The sequence below is a fragment of the Chanodichthys erythropterus genome, chromosome 1, assembly GCF_024489055.1.
Source record: "Chanodichthys erythropterus isolate Z2021 chromosome 1, ASM2448905v1, whole genome shotgun sequence".
NCBI lineage: Eukaryota > Metazoa > Chordata > Actinopteri > Cypriniformes > Xenocyprididae > Chanodichthys > Chanodichthys erythropterus.
In genome coordinates this window covers 29028321-29054343 of record NC_090221.1, presented here as the reverse complement: position 1 = coordinate 29054343, position 26023 = coordinate 29028321, and the positions used below count along the sequence as shown (strand labels likewise).

Sequence of the window (26023 nt, the reverse complement as noted above, 5' to 3'; positions counted from 1 at the left end):
TGTGCTACAGGTGAGCAGCTCTAGATTAACACGATTATTCAGCCATTGGCTGAAAGGGAAAATACTGGTCTGACGGGATGTTTTTCTGGGCGAATGCGTTTTAATGATAGATGAGTCGCGGTTAAGGATTTTTCCCCATTCAACACTAAGGACTCTGTAATGCTTTATAATAATATATACTCTCAAAATGATAATAAGAGAGATTATAGTAGTTATAGCTTTTCTTTTCAGTTGTTGACGTTCAGTTTTGCTTTTCTGAACAAAATGAAATTTGAACTATAATTAATTCAAAACAAAAATGCACTGTTATATTTGTATTACTGCTATGTTGACATTTGGCTCATCTGTCTCAGTGACGCCATCATGAGGGCACCAGTGATATCACTTTATCTGATGTCTCTCAGCTACTCTAGCCACATAGTTTAATAGGTCTATTATATTAATATTTTGTAAGTCAGCATCATTTTTTTTTATGGTGTATGATAAAACTACTGAAAAATGAAAAGCCACAAAAAAGGTGATATGCATAAAATATTAAAAAGTTGGCTACAATGAATATAAGAATGATAACAGCCCTTACAAAAACACCACAGTAACATCAGTTTCCGCCAAAATAATTGCCAGCTGTGGTAACTTGACAGCCACTGTCATAAAGAAATGACAGAAAGATTCGTCTAGTTATAGTAGCACAAATAATTAGCACTTAAAGAGGAACTGCATTTGGGAAATTCTTAAAGGTCCATAACTGTGCTCTAAAACTGGGGTAGTAGACTGGAGTGGTCGGAAATATTCTTTCTCTCGTTCCGCATGTGACGTTATGTGTAGGCGTCGGGGGAAATTTCACCCATACCAAAGTTTACCGTGACCAAGGAGACAAAACCGTGTGCTGGGTGGAGTCTATATAAATACGTATGCGAGAACCCACCGCATTAATTTGAGAATCAGTTCACAGGACTATTCACAGAAAACCACAGGATGTGTACAGCAAATACTTCTGGTAAGCTTTTCTTGTATAAAATTTCACATGCCACATTATTTCAAATGTGATGTATATATTAAGGAGAGTAGATTTATTTGAGTTTATTCATTTTATTTATTTACAGTCAAGTAGACATCAGTCATAAATAGTGTAAAATGATTTCTCAGTATTTGGCTCTGCAATTATTGTATTAGAGTTGGATTTGGAGCTGGGAGACTTGCTGCAGGAGTTTAATGATGTTGTGAAGCAGTTGAGCTCTGAAAATGTGCTGAGAGATGTGAAGAGACACACAGGATTGAGTGATGGAGACGATTCAGACTATTGTAAGTACACTACCTGGTAAACTCGAATGTACATACATACTTTACATACAGAGAGGGATGTCTTTTCATGTACTAGCCTACTTAAAATATAGTAGATGGTTTCCTCATATTTCTCTATCACCACTCTTTATCTAAAGAAACTTTTTTAGTACAAAAGATAATAGTATTTTCTGCTTTTATCAAACACACACCCACGTTCTAAATGAGGACATTCCATAGACTTCAATAGCTTTAATAGCTAATTATAATTAACACAGACTAGCTTTAAACATAAAAGAAAAATTGTGAACTTTTGAAAAACAAAACATTGTCTTTATTGTTACTGTAGCTCACATCTGTGGACAGTCTTGCCCCTTTCAAAGACATTACAACCTGACCCGACCCACACAGACACTTTCTAGGGCTTTGCTTTGTGATTCATAGATTATGTAAAAGAATAAATGTATTAGTTAACCTTTGATCTTACGAAAGCTTTATTCTTGTGATATCAATACCCTTTAGCACCTCAACCGCCCTGTAGTTCACTTGCATTCACGTGTATGAGGCACACATTAATCCTTTTCTCTCTTTTCAGGTAGTGAGGCTTCACTGGTAAACAGTTTAAATGCAAGTCAAGAAGAGCTCAACATTGCAAGCATGACCACGGCACAAAAAGGTATTAACATAACGACTCCCAGCAGATAGCCATTACATTTACTAAACAAGCCTTAATGGCTTTTCCTCCCATGGCTCTAACCGCTGTGTGCTGTTTCTACCCATCTTATTGTAGTCTTTGTTTGTGGATTGTACTGCTTTGATGCTACATATCTGGCTACAAAATGCATGATGGAATTGAATATGATAATACGATAGAGACTCAATCACTCAGTTTAGGATGATCTATATGCATGCGTTTTACTAATTTTGTTGGGTTTTATAATTTTTTATTAATTTTAAGGGAATAAAATTTAGTAGGGAGTCTGGGGACATGTCCCTACAACAATATCCAGCAATAATTTTGATCAAACAATTATATTTATATATAACCACTGTTGTCAAATTGTGTCTTGTGGCATTTATTTAACTTTTAATTGCCCAGGGTCTCACTGAGATTAACGACCTCTTTTACAAGTAAGCATAAATAAGATGAAGATACATTTCTATAGCTCTGATTGTAATTTCGTTCACACCTGAAATGGGTCAGCTATAGTAAATAGTATGTTAGGAAACTCCACTCATTCAAGGAACGCAAGTGTTTAAAACCTTCTTTACTTTCTGCTGTTAGACTGAATGCCAACTTTTTGCTGAAATATCCACCAAATTAACAACGACACTGAAATAAGAGCTTTTATGAAATAACTGCCTACCAATGTCGAATTCAAACCTATGCCCTTGGTTTATTATAATCTTTTTAAAACCATTTGAAAATGTGGCATTTTTTTATGCATAGAGAATTTCACCCTCTCTATTGTTTTGCTTTACGTAATTCAGAGGGTCGCATTTCTTTCTGGCTGGAATGTTCCACAGGAAATGCCAGTGCACTTCGCTGCATTTCCACGGAGTCTGTAGCATTCCAGTGTGCTCACGTCTTCTGTCTCTCTCTCTGCTCTTTACAGCAAGGCTCGGGGACACCAGCGACCTACAGAGCTTCATTGATAACCTGGATAGAGAGCTTGCAGGTATAAAAACAGCTTGGTTGCATTTAAGTCAAATGTTATATTAAAATTGAAAATGCAACTTTATCACTCTTTAGAAGAAAAGTTTCTATATAAAACTTCAAATGAGTCCATCAGGAGTGCTTTTATGCGGTTTATTTAATGTATTTAGTTGTAATGAATTAATTTTGTTTAAATTAATTTTTAATTTTAGGAGACAATACATACGTAAACATATGTTAAAATGAACATGAACTAATATTAATAAATACTGTAGAAGTGTTGTTAATTCTTATTTCATGTCAACTAAAGTAGTTAACTAATGTTAACTCATGAAACCTTATTGTAAAGTGTTACCAAATATCGAAATTACTGGTTAAAGTTTAGGAATTTTTCTCCTTAAATATAACTTTTTTGTTTCTTTTAAAACTCTTTTTAGAGTTTTTTAATTTCTCTATAGAACCTCATTGGAACTTTTTTTCCGCAAGAGTGTATTTTTTGAAAGCATGGCGTGTGGCATCATGATATTTACAATTAATCAGAATGTAGAATTTTATTAATCTAGATCAAAACACCCTTAAATATGGAAGCTTGTTCTCGCCACTAAATTAAAAATATAAAAGTCAGAATTGCGTGATATAAAGTCAGAATTGTGAGATATAAAGTTGCACTTACAACTTTTTTCTCATAATTGCGAGTTTTTAACATGCACAATTCTGACTTTATAACTCACAATTCTGACTTTATAACTCACAATTCTGACTTTATATCATGCAATTCTGAGTTTATATCTCGCAATTCTGAGAAAAAATATATAGAGTCGATATAAAGTCAGAATTGCGTGATATAAAGTCAGAATTATGAGATATAAACTCAGAATTGCGAGAAAAAAGTTGCGAGAAATTGTAAGATAAAAAAATCGCAATTACCTTTTTTATTTTTTATTTCATGGCAGAACAAGCTTCCATACTTACGGCCTGTTCACACTGAGGATGATAACTATAACGATAACAATAAAGATATAGTTTTAAAAATCATTCTAAATATAAAAGAATAGCAGAGTCCACATCACAACTATAACAGCACAGAGAAATTATATTGTTGAAATCACTTTCAGAGCATTTTTTTTCTAGCTAATGAACAATAAAAAAAATTACAGCCAATCAGAATCCACCAGATTTTAAAGCGTTTGAGCATTTAAAGTGGTAGACGACAAAACAGCAGTGCGTTTCGAATAAATCAGAACGTTATCATTCTTGGTGTAAAGTATGCTTGCCCAACCGCAAGTGTGCGATAACAAACCTCAGTGCCCAAGGGAACTATAGAGTTACTTTCATATGTCTCTGCCATATAACTGGATATGTTACCTATTAGTAGATAATGTAACAGAAAACAATTGGCATTACACACCAACACCCATTATCTTGTTTGTCACATTGTGCTCAGTGATAGACCGACAATCTATTATAACATCATTCTTGACAAATACAAGTAAAATGTTCATCAGTGCGATAATGTTAATCTGCCTATTGCCAAATTACTAACAAAAGGCCAGTGGTTTAACAGCGCTCACTCCCATCATGCTCCGCTATCAGTGGAGTGACAGTCATGAATCATAACTCCCCAGACTGCAAATCCATGATACCTCACTCCCCTGACCCATGCTGTCACAATCTTATCTGTCTGACAGAGATGTGAGCTGACAGGACACACGTGATCAGAGAGGACGGACCACGTGCGCTGAGCACCTGAAGAGCTGGCATTTAGAAAACCGCAATCTCTGCCTTCACACAAGGATATTATGATGAAGAAAACAGCTTCTTTTTCCTCCCTTCACTAATGAAATAGAGCTCACAGTGTCTTTGTAATTTGTCAAGACTGTTTGGACAAACTTCCAAGTTTCTCACTAGATATTTTATTTTATAAATAATTTCATATTTTATATGAAAAGCACAATTTCTTTTAAGTTATGAAGACTTGTTGATAAATAGCTAGTTTTTAAATTTTTTATAAAGATTGTAAAAATATCAGTGTTAAAATGTGTATTGTTATGTTAATTTTACCTTGTAAATATTTTTTTTAATAAAAGGTTTTTGCAATAAAAATGTATGAAATGGTTTTTAATTGTTTTCTTCATTTCTTATATCAGGAACTAAAAGCATTTTATGTAGGGAATAACTACATCATAATTATTTAGGGTAATTGGGTATGTCTGTCAAAAAAAAAGAGCTTATTTGTCATGAAAATCAAGTCAGTGCAAAAAATCTAAATAAAATTAATTTATTTAGACAAAACATTTTTAATTTGACTTGATTTTACATTGAAATATAACAATATTGCAATATTCACCTAATTAACTATAAACTAGAGCTGGGCATTGACAAATTTCAGGATTTAATGTGATTTCGATTCACAAGCTTGTGATTGACTTCGATTTAATATCAATTAATTGGGGCATATATTCGGTACAGTACATGCCAAATTTCCTTATAAGGAAAAAAATGCTGTAAAAAATGCAACTAATGCTGTAAACTATGGGAATCCCAGTTGGTACATCACTTAAATTTAAATTATACACAAGGAAGTTTTTTTTTTTTTTAATATATAATAATGTTATAGTAATACATTTTTAATGGCTTAATTCTGTTTCTACTTGTTTTTTTAAAGGTGCAGTGTGTACATTTTAGCAGCATCTAGCGGTGAGGTTTAAATTGCAATATATATAAGCTATGGTGGCCAACACAGGACAAAAATGTTGTTGTCTGAGACAGAAGAGAGTAGCCAGTCAAGCAAATGCACTCTGTAGAGCAGTTTGTCCATTTAGGGCTACTGTAGAAACATGCCAGCGCAAAATGGCATGTAAGGAGACCCGTGGTGTATGTAGATAGAATTGGCTCATTCTAAGGTAATAAAAACAACAGTTTATTATGTAAGGTCTTTATACAGCACTGAAAACATAGTTATGTATATTATATTGCATTTCTGTCAATAGATCCTCCTAAAATGTACACATTGTACCTTTTAAATATAAACATTAAAATGGTGGCTGTCATACATGACAGATTTATTCAAAAATACATAACATTTTAAAGAACAGGAAAAGTAAAAATACAATAAATAGTGAATAAATCAGTCAAAATGCTGCTTTCTGGAGATAATTTTTCTAGATGACTAACTTGGTCACTAAGCCTGCATGGCTTTTTTTTTTTTTTACATGAAATTGCTTACAAGCAATGTCTTTTTGTGGTTTAAACACTGATTGAGCGATTGCATGAGACATGATACTGATTTCTGTTGTACTGTATCTTTCAACATACCTTCTGATGTTCATTCATGTTTCTTTCGAGCTGTAACTAATAGTAAAGCTGCTGCTTCGCTTGAACTGAGGCGCTACAGCGATCTGTCACGACACTTAAAAGAGAGCCAGAATGGTATTTATTGCTTGAATTTCATAATAAAATTGAAGAAGGCTGAGACTTTGTTTCATATCATTAGTAACAAAGCACAAAGCTTATTGCGATTTATTGAGTGGGTGGTGCTACACGCATCAACTGAAAAAAGCACAGACTGAAAGATTTATTGGGATTTAAGAGTATAGAGTATATTTAAAAAATTGAGATATCTTTAACCCAAATTGAGAAATTTTTAACCCAGTCCTACTATAAACTCTAACATAAAGTTCTTGCTTGACCGTATGCTGTATCTCAAATACATTATCTAGTTGTAGTACATCTTTACCACTGTAGCTCTCAAAAACCATCTCAGTTTAGAAAAGGAAACAGATTCATCTAGAAGCCCTGCAGTTGATGAAAGAGGAAGTTGTCAGTTGCACTGCAAGCGAAACCAGCACTATTTTTTTTTCTAGTTTGTGGTATTGTTACAAGAGAGAATGCACTTGAAATGCATGAATATCATTGCATTAGAGAAAATATCGAACAGGATGCATACTATGCTTGTTTTCTTATGGTTTGACGTCTGTGATTTTTTAATGTGTGAATATTAAAATTCTTCCAGAATTTACTCTAAATTTACCCCCCAAACTTGTATGATTTTTCTTCTTTGTGGAACATAAAATATAAATAACATATTTAAAAGAATGTTGGTAACTAACCATTTTGATTTTAAATCAGATTTTATATTTTTAGGTGAACTAACCCATTAAGTGTCCAAATAATTTTAGTCTAAACTAAAATTTGCCCCTTCCTCTTTTCCACAGGGTACTTCATTTTTATAACTTTATTTTTAGCAGATTGTAGTCTCATATATTACATAATGGAGCAGATGTTAGACATTATGAAGCATTGCATAAGTAAAAGTAGTTCTTATGGTCACATTGGAAACTGGGCAGGAGAGTTAATGGAAAGAGGAAGTTCAGAATCTCTGGTACTCTGACCTAAAGTCTTGTGTGGTTTGAGGAAGAATGCTTACATCATCACTGCTCCAGACTCTTATGAGAACACTGATTATTATAATAAATACACCAGGCATGTGATTATGAAGTCACCAGTGAACACATATTTAAAGAATCTGAAACTCCGTCAGAAGCAGCCTTTTTGAAATTGCGTTATTTTAGGTCCATAGTCCTGATCAGAATAAAATATGGTTAACACTTTACAATAAGGCTCATTAGTTAACATGAACTAATTATGAACTGCACTTCTACAGCATTTATTAATGTTTAATTTCAACATTTCCTAATACATTATTAAAATCAAGAGTTGTATTTGATAACATTAGTTAATGCACTGTGAACAAGTTTATGAACAGCTGTATTTTTATTAACTAACATCAACAAAGATTAACAAATACAAATGCATTGCTCATGGTTAGTTCATATTAGTTAATAAATTAAGTAATGTTAACAAATGAACCTTATAGAGTGGTGCAGATATGACATCACTTTCAAGGCAAAAATGCAGAAGCAAGTTAGCATTTTAACAATTCCAGTTCCATCGTGCTGAAGTCAATGGGTTTTTTGAATGGGATTTTGGTTAAATGGCTGAATTAAGGTCTGTGGTGAACACAAGCTCAAGACACTTTCACGTTTTATTCTACGACATAAAATACATCAGTATTACCCCACTCTTTTTCTTTTTTTTAAAGCTGTTATGTGTCTTGAAAAAGGTGGTTGCTAACAAGTGGCTAAATGGGACTACAGAGGCTGTCGGCAATATTAAACGCTATCACAACAAACAGATGAGCTCAATCTGCTTTTACAGCCTCATTATGTTCATAATTGTGCTCTCATAATCTAGTTTAACTCAAACGTTCTGGGAAAATGTTTTTAGATAAAAACTGAAAGAGTTGAAAGCTAAGTCGAGCGACCGTGGTGTAGTTTGTTTATAACCTGCCTTTAGCTTTTTACTTCTGGCAACTGCATTTATGCTTCAAATTTTATAAAAGTTGTGTCATTCTATCAAAATTATCTTGATGGACAAAGCAGAGCTTGTTTTTTGCGATAATCCAAAAGCCTATGGAAAAATCCTATTGGGATTTTGTAGAGGGAACCAGTGTGATGCTAACTGCCTGTTGGCCTACAAAGTGACATCATACATGCACTACTCTATTGTAAAGTGTTACCTAAGTAATTCCATGTTTCCCACAGTGTCATGGAACACTCTGTTTGCTTTCAGACTGTGTTTGAGACAGTTTAAAGTTTTTCTGAAGACACTGTCTTTAGCTTCTGTCCTCTTATATCCTTCCTTGAGGGACCCATAATGCTCTTGGTAATAGACTCATGGTCCAAACTGACATTGCTGTTAAAACTGCAGTGTGAGTGGATGTGTTAAGGGTGTTGAGAAACGACAGTTTTGGCATCTGACTGTTTACAGCTTCCTGTGCTGGGTGTGTGAGCTGAGAAAACGATAAATAACACTTTGTCCAGTGAAAAAGAAAAAAAATGACTGATTGTGTAAACTGGGTTAGACCTTATCTGCTTGTTAAAGGGTTTGATCAGTTCATGTGAGTACAGTGGTCAAATATTAATATTATAAAGTGACAAGAATATGTTTTGTGCGCCAAAAAACACAAAATAACGACTTATTTAGTGATGGCCGATTTCAAAACACTGCTTCAGGAAGCTTCGGAGCGTTATGAATCGTTTGTGTCGAATCAGCGGTTTGGATCGTGTGTCAAACAGCGAAACTGTGACTTTGGTGGTCCTAAGTTTTATATAATATCTGTTTAACTTATAACATGAAAGTAAGGTTAATAATATAACTTAGAGAACAAAATTTTCAGTTTTACTCAAATTAGGGTGATGCAAAAATGAGTACACCCCACTGAAAGTCTCTGGAGCAAAGCTAAATTTTAGTCTACAAATGTCTAATTTAACAAGAATTCAACCACAGGTGAGTCGAATTCTTCATTACACAGGTGTCCAGCACACAGTTGACTATAAAAGGGTGTTAAAACACCTTCCCATTTCATGCTGTCAGCAATGGCACCACATGGAAGAGAAATGTCACAATACCTGAGAAAGAAAATAATTTCTTTACACCAGAAAGGTGAAGGGTACAAGAAGATCAGCAAAGCTTTACTTATCAGTCAGAATACTGTAGCAAAAGTGGTACAAACATTTATAAAAGATGGAACTGCAACCATCTCACAGAGACGTCCAGGTCATTCGCGGAAGTTAACACCTCGACAGGAGCATCTTTTGATGAGAAGGGTTGAAGAAAATCAGCATGCAAGTTCACTGCAGTTATCTAAAGTAGTAGAAAGCCAAACTGGGGTGACTATTTCCCATGACACAATACGGCGTACACTGCTGAGGAATGGCATGCATGGGCTACGAAAGAGGCCTTTCCTAAAGCCCAGGCACAAAAAAGTCAGCCTAGAGTTTGCCAGGGCCCATGCTGACAAAGATGAAGACTACTGGGACTCTATACTCTGGAGTGAGACAAAGATAAATGTTTTTGGAACTGATGGCTTCAAAACTGTATGGCGTCACAAAGGTGAGGAATACAAAGAAAAATGCATGGTGCCTACAGTGAAACATAGTGGTGGCAGTTTCCTTATGTGGGGCTGCATGAGTGCTGCTGGTGTCGGGGAGCTGCATTTCATTGATAGCATCATGAATTCACAGATGTACTGCTCTATACTGAAAGAGAAGATGCTACCCTCACTCCGTGCCCTTGGTCGTAGTGCCCTTTTCCAACATGACAATGATCCTAAACACACATCTAAGGCCACTGTTGGAGTTCTGAAGAAGATCAGGCTGAAAGTGATTCAGTGGCTCCTAAACTGAACCCAATCGAACACCTATGGGGAATTCTGAAGAGACAAGTTGAGCATCACTCTCCATCCAGCATCCAGTCTCTAAAAGAGGTCATTCTTGAAGAATGGAAAAAGATAAATGTCGCTAACTTGTTCATTCCATGCCTAGAAGACTTGGTGCTGTCATTAAAAATCATGGAGGCCATACAAACTACTAGTAGTTTTTGATGTGGGGTGTTTTTGCATCACCCTAATTTGAGTAAAACTGAAAAATGTGTAATCTAAGTTATATTATTCACTTTACTTTCATGTTATAAATTAAACAGATGTTATATTAAACTTAGTCTTGTCAACATTTTGGAAATTGTTTTTGTGTTCATTGAGATATTGTTTAAAATGTTACTTTTCAAAGGGGGTGTACTCATTTACGCTGTGCACTGTAGTAGTCCATACAAATATTTATGGCACACGGTGTGTGTATGCTCTAATCTGGTCCTTAGATAAACAGTTTTACAGCTGACAGTCCCAGATGAACCCCTGGGTCTATTTTGCATCACATCTATGAATATACAAAGAGATTTGGCTGGAATGGATGGTTGAGGATTTCAGCATGAATAGGTCCTCTACTGCTGTGACAATGTCCACCTCAGTTGATAAACAGACATATTTGCTCCTCTGCTGTTTTGAATTTCAAATAGACACTGAAGGGAATGATTCTTTATGTAGATGGCATGTGAAACAAAAGAAAACAGGTGCTTTCAAGCATCCTTCCACTAATTGCCAAATTAGAATGTAGGCAAGAAAATGAGCTTCTTGGAACCACCTCCTCAGACCCAACATCTTTGTTTACAGTGTCTTGTCATCTGTTTGATGCAATGCTTTGCAGAAGTACTCCCTAGAGATCTGCACTGTGCACGTAGCAATGATTGCATTAAGATAGGGCAACACTATGCTACACACATGATGCTTATGCAACAAAAACTGTAGATCAAGAAACAAGCCTCTATTCTCTGTTTATGCCATCCAAACCCATTAATGGTCTGCAGCCTGGGCAATTAATAAAAAACAAACAATACAAACTCATTTTTCTTCCTGGAATGAAGTGCACACAAGTTCACGCAGTTGCACTGATAGTCAGTCGAGCGGGTTCTGATCTGATCTGTCAACACTTCAGCATTAACAAAATGGGAATACTCTGAGAACAGATAAATGTATCAGCAAATGCTTAAACACACTTCCACAAAGACTGTTTGTCTGGAACAGGAAGAACAAGAAATAATCTTTTGGGTAAACTTCACTGCAAAAGAATGTTAGTATTTTGTACCCATTCCAGCTGCTTCATGTTGTCCTTTAGATTGTATATTAACCAATTAGTTAAGGCTACTATTTTTTTACAGTTACAAATAAACAATCTAATAAAGTCAGAATAACTTGTTTTCCCCTTAAGTATTTCCTGTAGTGACAACTATTCATTTCTTGACGTTGAGTTGCCAAGTATTAGATCTTAAAACAATTAAAAAAAACAAAAAAAAAAAAAAAAAAAACACTTAAAACAGTTTCACTGCCATCTGATGGCCAAAACTCACCAATACAGTTCTAAGCCATATTCATAAAAAAACGGGAATGATACACTTCTGAATAATGTTATAAAACGAGTTGAATGAAAAAATTCCAGTTTTTCTGTTGCAGGAGACTCTAGAGCAGGGGTACGCAGCCCACTTAGGGCCTCAGCAAACTTCTCAAAATGATTTGCAAACTAAATAAACTAAATATCAATATATATCTTCAACCAGGATTCCCACTGTCTAAAAAACTTAGATATATGAGGTAGCCTAATTTTAAAAGTGTGATTTCTAGGCCTGAAATGTACATGTAGAGGTGTTTTTATGCATTTCTCTTGTTAGGCCAGGCTCTAAAACTCTGTGTTGGCTAGAAATTGTGAGTAAAAATATTGAGTAAAACATACTCAACACAACCTGTATGTATGTTTTTCTGTCTTAGTGAGGACATTCCATAGGCATAATGGTTTTTATACTGTACAAACTGTATATTCTATCCCCCTACACTTCCCCTACCCCTACACCCATCACAGAAAACATTCTGCATTTTTACATTTTTAATAAAACATTGTTTAGTATGTTTTTTAAAGCTATTTTAAATATGAGGACTCATGAAATGTTTACGTCATAATAATACACGTCATTATACAAATTTGTGTCCTCATAAATCATGAAAACAAGCACACACACACACACACACACCTGGAATATTATTGTGGACAACGGGAGACCTTGCAGTCAAAACAGAACCTCTGATCTAGAGGGAGTTTTTCCTTTTGTTTGGTTTCTTTTCTTGTATGAACTGATATTCAACCCAATAAACTGTTCTGTCTCTCATTGCCTCATATTCATTCACATCAGATTACCATAGGGTGTCTAACCTCACGAAGGTATTATTATTAGATATTATGTTGCTCACACAAGATCAAGCTTAAATCACTTTAAAATGAAGGGTATGATTACACGACAATGATGTACCCTTATTCACAAACATCCACGAAAAGTAGTGAAAATGTTGTATTCTGCTAACAGGCCAGTAGTTGGCGATGTCACTTTGTAAAGAAACACTACGCGCCAATAGACTGAACACATAATACGTATGCACATGATGTTACAAATCAACATGTTCTCCAACCAATACAACCATATACTGTAGGTCGTTTGTCACTTCCCTGAAATACGACTCATAGGAGCGTTTACTAAAGTGGCGCCCCTATCGACAACAGGACACTTTCATTTTAATTAATGAAATACGACCCATAGGAGCATTTGCCGTCATTTTAATGCATTGTTCCCTTTTATCTGCATCAGGTTTCGCGTTTCGCATAGCTCAGCTGGTAGAGCATTGCAATAACAATATGCAATCATGTGATCATGCGATCCCAGGGAACATGTGTTCATAAAGTGTAAATGCACTATAAATCACTAATGGTAGGTTTAGGGATGGGGTAGGTGTAGTCATTAATAAAATTTAATTTTTGTAAATGGAAATAGGAGAAGTGGTGTAAAAAGTCCACACATTGCATTTAAATGAATACGCATTTTGATTGGTAATGACAGTCAAATGTCATTTCATGACGACAGATGTAACACGACACTGTCATTATTTTTACACCCACTAGAGGGCGCATGACTTCAAAACGTAAATATAGGTCGTAATATGGTGCTTAAAAAACGACCTATAGGGTCATTTTTTTTTGGAGTCAGTCTGTACAAATTCACATTTTGTAATTCACATGGAGATGATAACGGTATCATTTTCAAAAACGTGCACTTTGAAACCCGATTTCAAATGCTTGCATTTTCAGGCCATCAAAATGCCGTTGTTGTGTAAATGACCAGCCAAAATGCATAAAAAGATTTCTGTTCTTAGTTGAAAATGGTGTTGTGTAAACTGCTCCTTAATGTTAAAGGGTTAGTTCACCCAAAAATGAAAAAAATGGTCATTTACTCACCCTCATGTCGTTCCAAACTGTTCTTCAAAGCACAAATGAAGCTATTTTTAATGAAATTAATAATGAAAGCTTTCTGTACCTCCATTGACAGCTACACAACTACCAATTTGTCTCTTCAAAAAGTTCATAAAGAGATCGTAAAACTAATCCATATAAATCGAGAGGTTTAGTCCAAATTTTCTAAAGAGACTTGATCGCTTTATATTATGATCACTTTATATGATGAACCGATTTAGGCTTTTATGTAAGGGATAATGTATATCTAGCCGGTTGTTATTGCAGAATAAACCCAGACAGGTTGATCAGGATGCAAGGTTCTTTCATCACCCTGAAGGGGTTTATTCTGCGATAACAACCAGCTGTATGTACATTATCCTGCTTATTACACGGCTACTTGCCACATAGGTAAATAATCAGACACAAAATATTGACTTGAGTTGAAATATTTTATTAGCTCTTTAAACACAAAGCTTCCACAAAGAAAGGAGTTGCTCGCAAGCGGCAACACATGAGAATGAACCACATTGTTTCTCGCATGCTGAGCTTCCATTTACCATGACTGATGTGTGCGTTGATGAATGTTTTTATTTGAATAAAAGCTAAATTAAATCAGTTTATCAAATAAATTGTGTCTCTTCAGAAAATGTGGACTAAACCACTTAATTCATATTTTTACGATCTCTGTATGAACTTCTTGAAGTAACAAAGTGGTAGTTGCATAGACTGTCAACGGAGGGACAGAAATCTCTCATATTTCATTAAAATACTGTATTTTCATGCGTGTTTCGAAGTTTACCAAAAGTCTTAAGGGTTTCAAACGACATGAGAGTGATGACAGAAATTTCATTTTAGGTTGAACTAACCCTTTAAATTAGAAGCAGGAAACTCTGTAATGAAGTACACTGCAATGTGGGACAGTGTGAAAATAATAGCTTGAGCAGCAGAAAGTTTGGATGACTTTGACTCTTATTCTACCCCATGCTTGAGGGCCACAGAAATGCGTTTCCAGATCAGGAGACATATATTTTAGATGGGGGCTAGTTTTCAGTTTGTGAGGTCAGAGGCTAGCTTGCCATTTTCCTTCAATACATGCCATATTACTGGAGGTACAAGAGGAAATCATGTATCATTTATTAGACCTTTAGGTTTGCCAGTGGTCATGTATTTCAGAGAGCAGCTGTTCTGAGGACAAATTGTAAGCATGAATTTAAACCTAGTAAATAACGTCATGGATTTATGTGCATTCAGCCATTATGCATTTATAGAAAACTCTGTAGGATTTCTGTGATCAATGAAAACATGAAGTTAATGTAGTGCTCATCTAGTCAGCATTTACACACTTCAAATGCTATTAAATGCTTTATAGCTGGGAGCATATTTCTACCGTCTGTTCTGTAGCAGATTACTTTTTGGAATAAAAAGCACAGGGATGTTATTTTTGCATGCCAACCTTGCTCCGATTCCAAATTTAGACACATCCAAAATAACTGTAAAGCAAAATAAAGCTCATTTTTAGCTTCTTAGGATGACTAATTAAAATCAAGATGTTGTGAGAATGTATACCCGGAATAAACTAATAAAAAATGCATGTATAATATCAGTTGACCACACTGTATTCATGATTTATGAGTTACATCATCTGAACGGCACTAAGTAAAGTGAGTAAATCAAACCATATCGAATGTGTATCAAATGTGAGCTTGAACAAAACACTCTATAATGTACAGACTAACAACTACATTTTGACCACTGACATATTTTGGTTCAAAATCAACCTAGTTTCATTGGAACAGCGTGCCTCTAAATGACCGTGATTTTAACAGTAAAAGACTGTAAAAATGCTGCAGTGAAAAACTGTTAATTGGTTTACAGAAAGTTTCCGTACTATATACGGTGAATAACTGTAATAGATCTAACGGTACATTTAAAGTAATTTTTTGAAAGTGAAAAATAACAATTCATTGTAAAATTTACAGTGAAAAACCGTAGATTGACATTCCCACAATTCCCTGCGTGACACTTCACATTTGATATATTTTCGTTGAAATAACTCTGTTTCTTATTAGTTTTTCTCATTTTTTTCTAATCAGTTATGTACATTAGGGATTATGTTATGTTACATCTAATGTTGTTAAATTAATGTTTATTGCATTTTTAAAATTTCATGAATGTTACTATGATGGTGTTTAGTGTTTGTGTGAATGACACTGTGTGCACTTTCTATATGTTAGTGTTGTCCTCCTCAGCTTGTGGAAAATCTGCTTGTGATGAACTTTGATTCATCATGTGACTCTTATCACCACTGTGTTTGGTGACTGTCAGTGTATTATAAAGGTACAAAACAGATATTAGTACTTCATTAAGTTGGTAAATTAATATTATATCAGTTAAAGAAATACGTTATTTTACCATAAATTTAACAGACTTTTTTTTTTTTTTTTACGTTGCTACTGTATTTTTACGGTAAAGTTCTGGCAACCACTGCTGCCGTTTTTTTACCATAAATTTTACCGGGATTTTTTTTTACAGTGTACCTTAATTTACGCAAAACTGCAAAAACGTATCTTTACATACAATTCACTGCAGTTTCCATCTGAGCAGTAAGCTAAGATGACAACTTTAATTCCTGTTTACACAAATTGTTATGACAGGGGCAGATTGCATTTATTTTTGTGTTGTTTCCTTTCACAATACTGTGTTATGACCTCAAAACACTTTTACCATAGTGCATGATTTGTAAATTAACACGTTTTGATGTTTGCATCATATGATCAGCTCCATGTGTGCCTTTTCTGATTTAGTAAACTAGCTTGTTTACTCAACTGGTACAGTATTGCACTTGCAATGCGAATTATCTAGGTACGAGTCCCGTGAAACACGAGTCATAATAAATGAGCTCAAACACTTGTGGAAGCATTGTTGCTTCAGCAAATACGTTTAAATCTCATGTTTGCTTTTGTTAACACCATTGGTTAGCTTTAGTGTAGGGTTTAGCATAGGTGATACGTTATTTTCAAACGTGGTAGAGATTTATCATTTTATTGCCCCTCACCGGACATTTCATTTCTGAACTGTAGCAATACATATGACAACCAGTATATAAGCTGCCAGATTTACTTTGGTCTGTTTCAGATTAAACTGCACATTCTTTTAGCGCCAATTTCTGGGTATCTGACTTTAAAAGTGTCTGCCACAGGCATGTTTTTCCATTGAGCCTGAGTTGTTCAAAACACAAAGAATACACATTAAAACCACTTACTATTTAGCAAAAAAGAAAAAAAAAAAGAAACAAGAATCAAAATGTAGTTTAACTTGAGGCCAAATTCATTTCTTTTCAGTTACACACTCTATAGATGTAATTTAAAGAACTTTCTCAAATCAGCTCTAAGGCATCTGAAATTAGAGATAATGACATGATGATAATGATATGTGTTCTTCAGCATAATAGCACTGAGGTCAGGATTGTCTGTTCAGGCTATTAAATCTCACTCCATTTACTTTGAAGAAAAAAAGACAACACCATCTGAAGGTAATGAAAGAAAGAGCGGGAGATTGCTAAAGAGGCCTGGTCAGAGATATACACACTGTATAATGTGACTAACAGCAACTAATGTAGAAACCATTTAAATGGAAATAGTTATTAAATTTTTCTAAACGCCTCAGAAAGTAGCGAGATTGAATTTTTATTTAATAATAATAATAATAATATAGCTGCAAGCAGCTATTAAGGGGTCAAGAATGTGCAAAAATTCCTAATTTAAGACATTTGTTGATGATTTTAGGCAAGATGGTCGAAATACTGTACAATCACTTCTATTTTTATTTCATTGCTTATCACTTATCACCAATAGGTGGCGCAATGACATACACAAAGTTTGATGTCAATACAGCAAAGCCTTGCAGAGATACAGCCTCACATTCAGCTTGGAATCACGCCATCAAATTCATTGATACGTTAAATGATAACGGTTTTGTCGACATGGAATGAAAATTATCTGAATCAAATTTGGTGAAAATTGGACCAACAGTCTATGAGGAATTAGAAAAAGTAGGTTTTCAAAGAAATTCAAATGGCGGACAGCAAGTGTGACCGACTATGGCATGATTGGGATCATTGTTCTCGGTATGACTCAAGGAAGGACAAGGAAGTTTTCAATAAAACAAGCAAAATGAATCAAAAGCTATTATTATTTTTTAGAATCTTTGACCACAAGGTGGTGCTGTCCTGAAACTTTTTGAGTGCTTTCGAGGCATCATGCCGAAGAAACTCACAAAGTTTCATATGATACGCCAATGTATTCAAAAAAAATAGTATTTTACAACAAAATTAAAAAGGGTCAACGCCCAAAATGGCCGATATGGGAAAATTGGGTATCTCTTGACTCGGCATGCTGCACCGAATCTAAAGAGAACAGGTTTTGTGATTTTTGGCCAAATTGTTTAAAAGATATAAGCAAAAATAGCATTTTTTATATCTACTGACCACTAGGTGGCACTGTGCCGAAACTGTGCAGGTATCCTCAGGTCATAACACAACCAAATTTGGTCTGAATATGCTAAAGCATTGCAGAGATATAGCCTCACATTCATTTTGGCATCTTAAACCAAGGACTCAAAGGAAAAAAGGTTTCTACCCCTTATGGTTCAAAATGTATTAACTTTAATGTTAGTACAACTTTGGGCAGTTGGTGGCACTAGAGGGATTAATATAATACTCTAAATTTGCTGTGGTTAATGTTCAGACCGTCCTCTTCCTGTGTGCCAAATTTCACAACTTTCCTGCATACTCCCATGGTGTAATAATGATAATAATAAGGACACTAAAGATTACAATAAGTGCCTACACACCTTCTGTGCTTGGCCCCTAATAATAATAATAGGTAAAACACTTTTTTCAAGAGTGGTGATATTTCCGGTGAGGTGGATAGATGCATTTATCTTAAAATCCCAGCTCTTGGATCCTGTTTTCAAAAGAAGATAAAATCCAAACCCAAGCCTGTGTCTCATGGGAAGTCATTCACAATTATTACATCCACACATCACTCAACACACATTAGTTTTATATGACTGCTTCATTGTCTTCAATTAATATGCAACATTCAAACATGCAGTTATTTTCTTTCCTTTGCATGCAATTACCCGCAAGATCATTTTATTGTTTGTGTGCAGTCGTCGCAGTTGGGTTGGCACGGTACATAAGGTTAATAAGATTAAAATGCGCTGTTAGCTTGTCATGGTTGAGATCACTTCTTAACACCTTAGAGCATGTGCTATTAGCTCTATTGTGCATTACCTTGTGGGTGCAATTAGTGTGTATCTCCTGCACTTCCTTAATAGTCTGTTCAAAGGATACTGTAGCCCACAATGCAATACTGCAGCTCCCATCCTTCCAGTTAAGGCCCTCAAGCTCAAAAGTGAGTGCAAATCACCAACTCCCTAGTCCAACTTTGTTATTATTTCTAAAATGAACTATTATTAACGCTATTAATCATAGTTAAGTTAAACCTTTTCAACTACGATGAAATAATATATCTCTGACTTCTCTAGCTGCAGCTCACATTAAAATCATTAAGAAAAAACCTACACAAACCTTTTAAAAAGCAGGATTTTTTTGTAACCTTTTTAAAGGATTAGTTCACTTTAAAATGAAAATTACCCCAAGATTTACTCACCATCAAGCCATAGATGTACAATATTTCACAGAAGTGAGTACACCCCTTTCAGTACACATCTTTTCATGTGACAACGCTGAAGAAATGACACTTTACTACAATGTAAAGTAGTGAGTGTACAGCTTGTATAACAGTGTAAATTTGCTGTCCCCTCAAAAGAACTCAACACACAGCCATTAATGTCTATACCGGTGGCCACAAAAGTGAGTACCCAATTAGCCGTTTTCTCTCCCCCGTGTCAAGTGACTCGTTAGTGTTACAAGGTCTCAGGTGTGAATGGGGAGCAGATGTGTTAAATTTGGTGTTATCGCTCTCACTCTCTCATACTGGTCGCTGGAAGTTCAACATGGCACCTCATGGCAAAGAACTCTCTGAGGATCTGAAAAAAGAATTGTTGCTCTACATAAAGATGGCATAGGCTATAAGAAGTTTGCCAAGACCCTGAAACTCAGCTGCAGCATGGTGGCCAAGACCATACAGTGGTTTAACTGGACAGGTTCCGTTCAGAAAAGGCCTCGCCATGGTCGACCAAAGAAGTTGAGTGCACGTGCACAACATCATATCCAGAGGTTGTGTTTGGGAAATAGACGTATGAGTGCTGCCAGTATTGCTGCAGAGGTTGAAGGGGTGGGGGGTCAGCCTGTCAGTGCTCAGACCATACGCCGCACACTGCATCAAACTGGTCTACATGGCTGACGTCCCAGAAGGAAGCCTCTTCTAAAGATGATGCACAAGAAAGCCCCCAAACAGTTTGCTGAAGACAAGCAGACTAAGAACATGGATTACTGGAACCATGTCCTGTGGTCTGATGAGACCAAGACAAACTTATTTGGTTCAGATGGTGTCAAGCGAGTGTGGCGGCAACCAGGTGAGGAGTACAAAGACAAGTGTGTCTTGCCTACAGTCAAGCATGGTGGTGGGAGTGTCATGGTCTGGGGCTGCATGAGTGCTTCCGGCACTGAGGAGCTACAGTTCATTGAGGGAACCATGAATAAGCAGAGCATGATCCCCTCCCTTCGGAGACTGGGACACAGTCCCTATTGAGCGTCTGTGGGGCATCCTCAAACGGAAGGTGGAGGAGTGTAAGGTCTCTAACATCCACCAGATCCGTGATGCCGTCATGGAGGAGTGGAAGAGGACTCCAGTGGCAACCTGTGAAGCTCTGAATGAAACTCCATGCCCAAGAGGGTTAAGGCGGTGCTGGAAAATAATGGTGGGCACACAAAAAAATATTGACACTTTGGGCCCAATTTGGACATTTTCACTTAGAGGTATACTCAATTTTGTGGCCAGCGGTTTAGACATTAATGGCTGTGTGTTGAGTTATTTTGAGGGGACAGCAAATTTACAAATTTAAAATATACAGTAAAATATTAAGCTTACGCCAGACTGCCTTCCGTATTCAACTTACGAGAAAAGTGTAACGCCTTGCGCAGTTCAATATGCTTTATGCTACTTTCTACACTCAGTTACATTTTTTTTTGTAAGTTGAATATGGAAGGCAGTCTGGCGGAAGCTAGATATTTTACTTTATAACTTGTAAAATATGGATATTTTTCTCACACAAATGCATCGCTTCACTTCAGAGGGCCTTTATTAACCCCCTGGAGCTGTGTGGAATACATTTATAATGGAGGGCTGCACATTGTTGAGCTTCATACTCTTGGTTGAGTTCACTGCCATTATAAAGCTCGGACGCGTCAGGATATTTATTAAAGGTGCCCTAGAATGCTTTTTCACAAGATGTAATATAAGTCTAAGGTGTCCCCTGAATGTGTCTGTGAAGTTTCAGTTCAAAATACACCATAGATTTTTTTTTTTATTCGTTTTTTAACTGCCTATTTTGGGGCATCATAATAAATGTGCCGATTCAGGCTGCTTCCCCTTTAAATCCTCACGCTCCCCGCCCCCGAGCTCGTGACTCTATAATACATTGCATAAACAAAGTTCACACAGCTAATATAACTCTCAAAATGGATCTTTACAAAATGTTCGTCATGCATGCATCAGATCATGTAAGTATAGTATTTATTTGGATGTTTACATTTGATTCTGAATGAGTTTGAGGCTATGCTCTGTGGCTAACAGCTAACATTACACACTGTTGGAGAGATTTATAAAGAATGAAGTTTATGAATTATTATGTGTTTATGAATTATACAGACTGCAAGTGTTTAAAAACTGAAAATAACGACGACTCTTGTCTCCGTGAATACAGTAAGAATTGATGGTAACTTTAACCACATTTAACAGTACATTAGCAACATGCTAACGAAACATTTAGAAAGAAAATTTACAAATATCACTAAAAATATGTTATCATGGATCATGTCAGTTATTATTGCTCTACCTGCCATTTTTCGCTATTGTCCTTGCTTGCTTACCTAGTCTGATGATTCAGCTGTGCACAGATCCAGACGTTAATACTGGCTGCCCTTGTCTAATGCCTTGAACATGAGCTGGCATATGCAAATATTGGGGTCATACATATTAATGATCCCGACTGTTATGTAACAGTCGGTGTTATGTTGAGATTCGCCTGTTCTTCGGAGGTCTTTTACACAAATGAGATTTACATAAGAAGGAGGAGACAATGATGTTTAAGACTCACTGTATGTCATTTCCATGTACTGAACTCTTGTTATTCAACTATTCCAAGGTAAATTCAATTTTCAATTCTATGGCACCTTTAATATATCTCCAATTGTGTTCATCAGAAAGAAGAAAGTCAAATACTCCTAGGATGGCTTGAGGGCGAGTAAATCTTGGGGTAATTTTCATTTTAAAGTGAACTAATCCTTTAAGTGGTGGTTTGCAAGGTAACTATCACTATTATTATTGCACATACTCTTGAATCATGATTTGAACACTAAATTAAACATGTCTGTGCAACAGACACAAATGATACGAAATGGCATGGATTGCTGAGGAGAGATGTAATATTAGCATTCCAAGATTTCAGAATTATGGTTTATACTTGGTTGACAATATAATGGATGAGTAAAATCCCCATATTTTATCAGTAAATTAAAAGTGGTACCCAAGTCATATCTTAAGGGAGATAAAAACTTGCAACTGTGAGAAAAAAAAGTCAGAATTGTGAGATAAAAAGTCACAATTACCATTTTATTTTTTATTCAGTGGTATAAGCAAGCTTCCATATTATTTGAAAGCAATAATGTGGAAGAGAATTGCTATTGTTTGTTACTCTGACATAAATAATTAGGAATCGAATAAAACACCCTTTTGCTCCAAATTAACAGGTCCAAACAAAGCAATATAAAACCTAAAATGTTTCTGCTATAGCGTTGACTGTGGAGCCGGACATGAGGAAACATTTGTGTGCATGAGCACAAGATAATTAACAAGACATAATATCCTCAAAAATAGCATCCTAAACACAGTAAAACATGTAGACCTTACTGCAGGAGTCAGAAAATGGTCCATCTAATTAATGAAAATGTCATTAATTTCTACTGCGCATTAGAGCCTTTCAGAGCTTCATAAGACCAGAGACAGTATAAGAGGAGGCCAGAGGAGCAAAGCAGCAGAGGAAAGTGCGAAAAGTCATTTGATTTATGAGAGCAGCACTTAAGACACAGAGGAGAAGATGTTATGCACCGCGGCTTCCAGCCTAGGAGCTAAAGTAATTTCCTCAACGGCAGGTACACGCTCAAGCGAACAAAGCTACAATCAAATTGCTTCACTGCACAGCCTAAAAACTTGTTTAATGTCATACTTATGCCTATTCTTCAGGTTAAGCGTGACACCCGAGTACTTTAGTCAGTAGATATTCAAGCAGGTGTCTGTCATGTGGACCCAAGAGTCTCTGAGTTTCTGTCTGCTCATATCCGTGCCGTCTGTAATATAACCCTCATCTGCATCAAGCTCACCCGAGAAAAAGACATCCATGATGTATGTTTTGCTATTTCTTCAGTCAATCAAGGATCAAAAACTGGATATGAGTGATGAATCAGCTGCCATCAAAACATCCTTAAACACCCACATGAGTAATAAATACTCTTATCTGCTGATGACTCAGCTTCTGGGAGTTCTGTTTAAGTCTAATTCAAGCCTAGTTTCAAGTGCTTTTTAACCACAGAGACATGGTATGTATTCTTCATTACAGCTAAATGCATTATGAAGAGAGTTTATTGTCCTTTTAAAGTTTGCAATCACATGCTTGCTAATGTTTCGAGCCCTAATATACCCAAATGTTGAACAGCAGTGGACTGTTTTAACCTTGGATATCTATGAGGCATTGATTTGAACGACAGTTCAACGTAATGTGACATTTGAGGTCAGAACTGTAGATAAATGTGCATGTCCTGGTGCTTGTGATGGAGGGGGTTTGAGTTATTGTGAGGTAGAGTGGCAGGGGGTTGATGAAGGTCAAGCGGGACAAAAGTCTGTCTGAAACCACAGGCCGGCCCTGCTGAAAAATCCAACATTGTTGATCCCTTGCTAGACCAGCACTATACCAGCTCTAACAAGCATAAACCAGCCTGGACCAAAATGGAATTCATGCTGGATTATGCTGGATTTTCAGCAGGGACCTCCTCTCAGAACCTGAGCCTGATGTGGGAGGCTAATAATAAACTCCCCCTCAGAAACCCTCATTTAAAGACCCCATGAAATCATGAAATTGTATTTTTTTTTTTTTTTTTTTGTCAGCTGCATTTGATGTGGAATGTGGTGTTATTCAGATAATAACTCTGTTTTCTGACCATAAAGGTGCTCCATTGCCTGGAATGATACTCTGCAGTGCTAGCTTTTGTTTCGGAGGTGTGTAATTATGAACATTATTTGCTGTGTTTTACACACAAGTTTAATTATCATGTAATGTTGGAACTTTGACTCTTTAGGGGCTTTGGCACTGGGTAGTTCTAGGAACCAGCCACTAGGGCCATTTTCCTGGCTGCATTCGCACTGTTGTTGTTGTGATTTTTATTTTGACGGTGTGGCGGACCTTTATTTTGACGGCGCTGAGAACGCCAGAGAAACAAAGAAAGAAGACAGTATATGAAAAAGTATTAGCATTTGCCGTGTGGTTGATGTCCAATGTCTCTAGCTGAGCAGAAATACATAATCATGTGTGTACACTGCTTTTTAAAAAAATGGCGGGTGCCGGTGTTTCGCGTGCGTTCGGCCAATCAACATACACTTATGTCACTGGTAGTTCCTATAGTGCTGGTTTCGACCCTTCTCTGAAGTAGGAGCTAATTTAATTCTCCTATAATCATTTCTAGTTCCTGCGGTGCAAACGTGGAAAAATCCGAGTACTTCCGTACTAGGTTAGTTCTAGGTTAGTACTAGTAGGTTCTAGGAACTATGAAAAGGTTCTTCCGGTGGGAAAGCCCCTATTTATTCATGTTTTTGCTTTAAAGGGGTTAATAATACCACTTGTACAAGATGTAAAATAAGTCTCTGATGTCCCCAGACTGTGTATGTGAAGTTTTAGCTCCAAATACCCCACAGATCATTAAATTTGTCACTTTTTGAGGGTGAGCAAAAACACTCTGTTTTTGTGTGTCCCTTTAAATGCAAATGAGTTGCTGCTCCTATGAAGAGGGCGGAGTTTCAAGAGCTTGTGTTAGCAGCAAGTAGAGCAGTGCCGGTAAAGACTATAGAATAACACAAGACACGTCACTCTTATTGTTTTGAATGGGAGAATGTGCAACGTGCAATATGGCAAATAAATCCCGCCTTCTAAATAAGAGCCAGTTGGTAAAGTCATTGCGTCACTGCAGCAGCCGTTAGAATCTCCGGTTTCTATAGAAACAGTCAGACACGCAGTTAGGATTGTGCATGCGCATTAGGTTGATCTAGACTGAAAAATGCCTTTTTGTCATGATTCAAGCATTCAGAAGTGTTCATATTTCATTAGTGATTTCAAATATGAAATTTAATCAAAAGCTTGGCAATCAGCTTTGGAGAATTTGATGTTTCCCCATTCAAAGAGATAGGAGTTGCACTTGCATGCCCGAGAGGCGTTACAAAGATGGCCGCCGACTGAAATGACTTGTCTTAAAGGGACTATGGCGCCGATTACCTCAGACTCACTGAAAATGTCAGAAACTGTTCAGCCTTTTATGTTTATAAACCAGAGTCGAACAATGATGGAGAGACTCAAGAAGAAGTGACAACAGGACGTTTCTGAATGGTTAGTTGATGAATTTAAGTAGCTAATGTGGAGTTAACTATCTTAAAGTTATTGATTGCATATTTTGTCATGATAATCTAAATTGCTCGTGTGGGAACTGTTGTAAGATCCTACAGAGCCAGAGAATATATGCTGCATGAAGATAGAACAGGTATAGTTTAGTTTAATTACGGTTATAACTTGTCATGTTATATTGCTTTTATGACATGCTATTCCATTTGTGTTATGTACTGTACTGCAATAACATGGCCTCACCCCTTTGTTGGATGTTCCCGGAGGCAGGGTTTATGTACATTTTAGAGTTAGTGATGGTTGTTGTAGTCCCTGCCAGCCATTTGTTGTAGTCCTCAAACAGATAATTCTTTATTATCTGCCTTTGCATTGAACTTTGTGCGTCATAACTTTGCAGATGTTGTTTATGCTCTAACAGCAACATTACACACTAACTAAAGTTAAAAAAGTGAAATCGCAATGAACCACCCCTTCAAAAGTGACTGTTTATCATTAAATCTCCCTGGGT

The 26023-nt window shown here is 36.2% G+C and overlaps 1 protein-coding gene across 1 annotated transcript; it reads left to right on the top strand.

The window, feature by feature from the left end:
• Positions 1-534: 534 nt before the first annotated feature.
• Positions 535-5047, top strand: si:dkey-27i16.2 (regulator of cell cycle RGCC-like). Its single transcript, XM_067382821.1, has 5 exons — positions 535-997; positions 1174-1302; positions 1877-1957; positions 2898-2960; positions 4627-5047. The coding sequence occupies exons 1-5, from the start codon at positions 976-978 to the stop codon at positions 4632-4634; spliced, it is 303 nt and encodes a 100-aa protein (XP_067238922.1). The 5' UTR covers positions 535-975; the 3' UTR covers positions 4635-5047.
• Positions 5048-26023: the final 20976 nt, after the last annotated feature.

What these genes read in the sequence shown, in the direction of transcription:
- si:dkey-27i16.2 (XM_067382821.1), top strand. Translation starts at nt 976, where the DNA reads ATGTGTACAGCAAATACTTCTG. An exon ending in TGGAGACGATTCAGACTATT is followed by an intron (nt 1,303 to 1,876) that starts GTAAGTACACTA and finishes CTCTCTTTTCAG; the next exon opens with GTAGTGAGGCTTCACTGGTA. An exon ending in CATGACCACGGCACAAAAAG is followed by an intron (nt 1,958 to 2,897) that starts GTATTAACATAA and finishes TGCTCTTTACAG; the next exon opens with CAAGGCTCGGGGACACCAGC.